Here is a 6,163-nt window from a genome sequence, read left to right on the forward strand (position 1 = left end):
AAGTAAGTACAAGAAATCCGTCAACACACTGGAAGGCATTCTGCCTATCTGAGTAGTGCATCTCTTTTGATTACAAGATGCTTATAGCAAGTCAACACATTTTCCTGTTTGTTATTGAAGAAGCGTGGTCTATTATATCATAATTTGGCGGCTTTGTGGGGCTCCTTTAAGTTGAACTAGGCTTGCTTCTGTACAGATATTGGGTATTTCAGTACTGCATCTCCTGCCAGTGGTATGGCTTCTGTGTGGGGGGAAAAAAGGCATCACAACATCCAAATAAAGAATTTTCCGAAATGACTATGAAGATTTTCATTTATTCAGGTCATAGTATATCTTAAGGTGGCCATACACGGGCCGATAAAAGCTGCCGACAGACCAAGTCGGCAGCTTATTGGCCCGTGTATGGGGGCCCCCGACGGGCTTCCCCGATCGAGATCTGGCCGAAAGTCGGCCAGATCTCGATCGGATGGGGTTAAAAATCCCGTCGGATCGCGGCCACATCTGTTCGTTGATGCGGTCCCGCGATCCGACCGCCCGTTTGGCGAACGCTAGGATCCGATCGTTGGGCCCTAGGGCCCACGATCGGATCAGCCCGATATTGCCCACCTCAAGGTGGGCATATCGGAGGGAGATCCGCTCGTTTGGCGACATCGCCAAACGAGCGGATCTATCCGTGTATGGCCACCTTAATATAAGTAATTCTAAACAACTGGAAGGTGTTTCACTACTCATCCGAGCAGCTTCTTCATATCAAGTATCACAGTGATGCCACATTAACACACCTCTGTGAGTTTCAGATGTCACCTCTTTGAACAGTTACAATGTGCCATTGTGATTGGAATTTTGGAAGAGTTTATATTCCCAGGACTTCCCATACCAGTTAGTTGAACTGAAGAATCTGCTTGGATGAGTAGTGAAATGTCTTCAAGTCCAGTTGTTTTAGAATTACTTATACTAGAATTTTTCATATCTCAGAGGTAGAGAAGGCAGTTGAAGTTTGGACATACCAGTTGCAATTTGGTGTTTGTGGTCTCTCCAGTTTCAATACAGGGTTACAATATAAGCCCAGATAGTAGGGAAGTAGGGTCAAAGTCGACCAAATGACACGACTGTATGTCATACATGACACTTTTTTTTTTTTTTTAAAGCATATGTTTTTATTGATTTCCAAAAAAAAGGGGGAGGGGGAGGGGTACAAAATAAAAAGGGGAGGGATGATCAAGAGAGAAAAAAAAACCAATTAAATCACATTAAACATTTACATTTCTGTCTGTTGCATAAATCAGCATCATGTATCATACCGCAATTACACTACAAGTAACCATCAAGAGCATTCAAGTGTGTCAGAGACACAGCTATCTCTCCTTTTCAGGGATCCTGTTCTGGGTGTGAGTCTAACCAGGGGGACCATATTTTCTCAAATTTAGAAGGACATCCTCTTCATATGTCAATTTGATGTTTACCAGTGACTTTCCTACTAGTGAGAGCCATTGCTGTATTGTGGGAGATTGGGGGGCCATCCATTTCAATACTAGAGCCTTTTTAGCATAGAATAGCACAGTTTTGATAAGTATTCTGGACCTGATTAGGGGGAGAAGGTCTTCCACAACCCCTAGTAGGCAAATTTCAGGCGTACAGGGTCCGGGAAAGTCCAAGTACTCATGTAAGTGATTCATTACATCAGTCCAATACTTAGAGATTTGTGGGTACTCCCATATGAGGTGGGTGAATGTGGCATCAGGTAATTTACATTTGGGGCAGCGTGCTTCGCTGGCTCTCTCAAACTTCTGAAGCTTAACAGGAGTAAGATAAAGCTGGTGTATGAGTTTAAATTGAATAAGTCGATCTTTGACAGATATTAAAAACCCATATAGGTCATCTGTGACCTCATCCCATTTGTCCGAGTCTAGTGAGGGATACATGACACTTTAAGTAGAGAATTTGTTGAAAGACTCTGGCCACTGCAGCATTAGCTACTTAAAGTGTTACATGTATACTATCCTCATATGACCTTCACTTTTTAGCCTTGTGTTTAAACAGAATTGTCTAATTTTGAGCAATAAAGATTCCACTTTCATACAGTAAAGGAAGTAGTTGCTGATGGGCCAAGGTGTTTTGATTGTCAAGGTGCTCCATGAGGTAGTGGCCAAATCAAGCAAGTGTCATAGACCAAATCCATACTTATTTTTTCACTGTCATCGGTAAATTTGTGGAGCACGCTATTCTAATGTAAACAGCGCTAACCTGGGTTCATTTGCACTAAAAACTGCAGAGACTTGCTGTATGTGGGAATACTTTAATCAGTGCTCTACAAGCAGACATACTAGTTCCTTTGAGTTTCAAGTTGTCCTACAAATGTCATATTGTGAAGGAAACTGTTTGCCATGTTGAGTCTTAAGATTTAGCATTGTATGTTTATGTGTAAAAGTATTTTGGGGTACTGTTTAAATGAAGTTGAAAGAGTAAAAAGTAGCAAAAGTGATATTGTTATAGCAAGTAATTACATCTTTCCCCTTTGTCCCAATATAAACTTTCCATCAGTTTTGCCCTAAATCTGTTTTTACTTTAAAGCAGGGACACAAAACAGTGTAACTTAGGGGCCCATTTATGATTGCCCAAGCTTTTGTTCTCAGGAAATCATAAAGGAAACCCTGCTTGGGTTGACTAATCACGCAAGGTTTTGTGCCAAAAAAATTCTTCTGTTTTTGTAATATTGCTGAAACGGCTGTTTTCATGAGGAAAAACATCAGCACCAAGCTCATTCAATAATAAATGGCCCCCATAGTTTTACCATAATGAACTAATGCAATTAAATGCGATAAAAATGTTCTCTCACATTTTCACCATTAGACTTGAATGGGCATCAGTATTCAGCGTTCTGATTTTTAACATTTTGATCACCCTATTCTGTAGTAGTATAGAAGATCAAATTTTAATTCCTCTGATTCTTCTTTTTCCCAGGTTACCTAATCATGACAGATGACTGGTTCAGTGAGTATGTCTATGAAATAGTAGTTGATAAGAAGCATGTTCCTGAAGATGTTCTGGAGGTGCTGAAGCAGGACCCTATTGTCCTGCCTGCCTGGGATCCTATGGGGGCTTTAGCATATTGACCAAGTCTCTGCATTTGTTCCTGATTTGCTCACTCCACCTTCAAGGCTATCATTGTATTACCCTCTTCCTGAACTGGTGTAGTCCTGGGGAAAATCCACCTGAAAGAAAAGCTTCATATTTTCATGTGTGAGAAAGAAGAGCTTGCCCTTCAATGCATACTTTTAATTCCACCTTGAAGCCACCTCTCAGGAAGAGTGTTTCTTCATCTGGATCATAGTCATTTACAGAGAAAATTTCTCTAGTGCTTCAACCTTCATGAGCATATTTTTACAAAAATTTTTTACAATCTTTGTTTTTTCTGTCTAAAGCTACAAATTTTATGATCATCCATGTACTGTAAACTGCTTTTACTTAAGGTATTGAGAAAACTCTTAGACCATAAATAATATGGCAAAGACACCTGATAACCAATATAAATAAATTGGTTTCATTTTGGTTTTAATGCTGGAATCAAGTGAAATCACCTTCTCAATTGCCAAACCTGCTGAGGCTTATATTATTGGGAGTAAAAGGTGTTGGGTTTTTTTTTAACTTTATAGTTAAACAGGGATGCCTAAGTACAAATCTATATGCTTGAAACATTTTACTTTACTTAGTTTTTTTAAGTATAGTATGGGAAGTGAGATTATTTGATAAGAAAATGTACCCAATTCCTTTTTTATTATCCATATATTTTACAAGAAATAGACATAGCATTAAGCATTTTGATTTGAGGTTTCCTTATGCCTGCCTCATGGAAGAGGAAAATCACCATAAACTAAAGCAATGGCTCAATTTTAATTTGCGGAATCTTCCAGATTCCAGATACTTGATCAGAACGCAGTAATGCCTTTAGTTACTAATGGCACCTATAAAAATATAAATATGCAGTAATCATGTGGTAGAGCTCATATACCCAATGAGGTTTGAACAAATATTTCGGCAGAGGCATGATTCATATGAACAGTTCTGAGGTTATTTGCCTAGGGACATGTTTACTAACATTGGAAATAAATATCTGGAGAGATTTCTGGAGATGTTACCCATAGTAACCAATCGGATCTTTGCTTTTGTTTTCTATCTTAAAGATGGCTGTTTAAATCTAATTGCTGATTGGTTGCCATGGGCAACATCTCCAGAAATCTCTCAAGATATTTATCTCCAACGTTAGTAAACATACCCCCTAGTCTCTTTAAAATCTGAGAAAAAGGGTTGTGCCCCTAGACCCAACGATGAATTCTATGCTTATTGGTTTTTGAAGCCCATATTTTGTATGTTTCATTTTACTTTCCCATTCTTTACTTCTGAGTTGTCCCTGGTACTACACTTCAAGATTCATGGACCTCTAGAGTATGATGGCCCTTCATGTGAATATATGCTAAGGGTTTTCCAAGTCTATTTTGTATATGTTTTGTTTTACTGTTCCATTCTTTAAATCTGGGTTGACCCTGGTAATAGACTTACAAGGTTCATGGACCAGCAACTTCCAAACTCTTAGAGTATGATGGCCACTCATATGAATAAATGCTCTGGGTTTTCTATCTTGTATATGTTTCGTTTGACTGTTCCATTCTTTATATATGGGTTGACTCTGGCAAAGGTTCATGGACCAGCAAATTCCATCCTCAAGAGTTTGATGGCCTTTATGGAACCTGGATATGTCGTTTGGCTCAATTGATCATAATGTTTAGAGTCAGCCTTGGAAGATTTTCTAATTTTTATATCGACTACTTCTTGTTTCTTAAATAAGTTGTTTGTTAATGGTTTCATTTCTCTGAGCAGAGATGTTAAACTCTTGGAGATGAATCCCATGTGTATTACCATCACTGATTCCATTCCATCATGTCACACCATCACTAAAACTGTGTGCAAATGACCAAACATGCTGACATTTGGAATCAAGGATCAAAATCAGTAGTATGTTCTGCTTCCAGATCTCCCCAATGCTGGATAGTACCTTTAACTATGTAGTTTCAAAGACAATGAACACGTTTACTTCAGAAAGGTAAATGAGCTCATCCATTTGCCTTTTTATGTTTCCATACGTCCATGCTGGTTTCTTGTATTAATATTTCTTTGACTTGATGGTGCTTTGAGATTTTTAATAATAAAAAAAACAACATACATAAACCAAGAGTCTGAAGTATGATTCTGTGTTTGGTGCTGGAGCTTAAGGGGCAGTTTACCCTCTTGCTCAACATTAGTTTAAAGGGGAGGTAAAGTCTAAAACAGAGTAATGCTAAAAATGCTATATTTTGTATACTAAACATAAACTTACTGCATGAGAAGCCTAATTATACAAATGATTTATGCTTTCAAAGTTGGCCGCAGCATCTCTGTAAGTTTTTTTATCTTAGAATTAAAAAAATACCCAAAACCGTAATACATGTCATAAACTGTGAACAGGACTTTTATTTGCCTGTCCTCACAATAGCAATGTGTTTTTGCCCTATGCATGTCTGATACTGAATGGGATAAATCCCTGCAAGCATATCAAACACATCATTTCAGAGCTGAATTTAATCCAATTATAGCAATATGTTGAATATATTCCTCTTAAATATTTGCAAGCAACAATTATATTCATAAAATATTGTGTTTTAGATATTGGTGGCCCAAAACAAAAGGTGTTGAGGACCACACGATTTCCTTTGATCTGAAGTTTCTAATATCTTTTGCACAAACGAAGTTACAGAAATAAATGTGTCTGTATATATACATGCAATCTGCCATAAACAAGAGAATGGAAAACATGCTGACGGCCCTTGATCAAACAGAGGTGATTTATTAAAATATGGTAAGCCCTGATTTCCACTGTTCTCATGAATCTGAATCTTCTGAATGGTAAATTAATCATCACATCATGACCAAGATTCTTAGATCTACCAGGCAGCTGTTATCTTGTGTTAGGGAGCTGCTCTCTGGTTACCTTCCCATTGTTCTGTTGTTAGGCTGCTGGGGGGGGGGGAAAGGGGGGCGGTGATATCACTCCAACTTGCAGTACAGCAGTAAAGAGTGATTGAAGTTTATCAGAGCACAAGTCACATGACTGGGGGCAGCTGGGAAACTG

The 6,163-nt window shown here is 38.4% G+C and overlaps 1 protein-coding gene across 1 annotated transcript in view; it reads left to right on the forward strand.

Annotated features, from left to right (window-relative positions):
* Positions 1-5,223, forward strand: part of blmh.S (bleomycin hydrolase S homeolog) — a gene marked incomplete at its 5' end in the record, with an annotated part of 41,655 nt that extends 36,432 nt beyond the window's left edge. The window contains 1 exon segment of the mRNA NM_001095831.1: positions 2,962-5,223. Coding sequence (NP_001089300.1) covers positions 2,962-3,110 — 149 coding nt within the window. The 3' untranslated portion in view covers positions 3,111-5,223.
* Positions 5,224-6,163: the final 940 nt, after the last annotated feature.

This window comes from Xenopus laevis, chromosome 2S (assembly GCF_017654675.1).
Source record: "Xenopus laevis strain J_2021 chromosome 2S, Xenopus_laevis_v10.1, whole genome shotgun sequence".
Lineage (NCBI taxonomy): Eukaryota > Metazoa > Chordata > Amphibia > Anura > Pipidae > Xenopus > Xenopus laevis.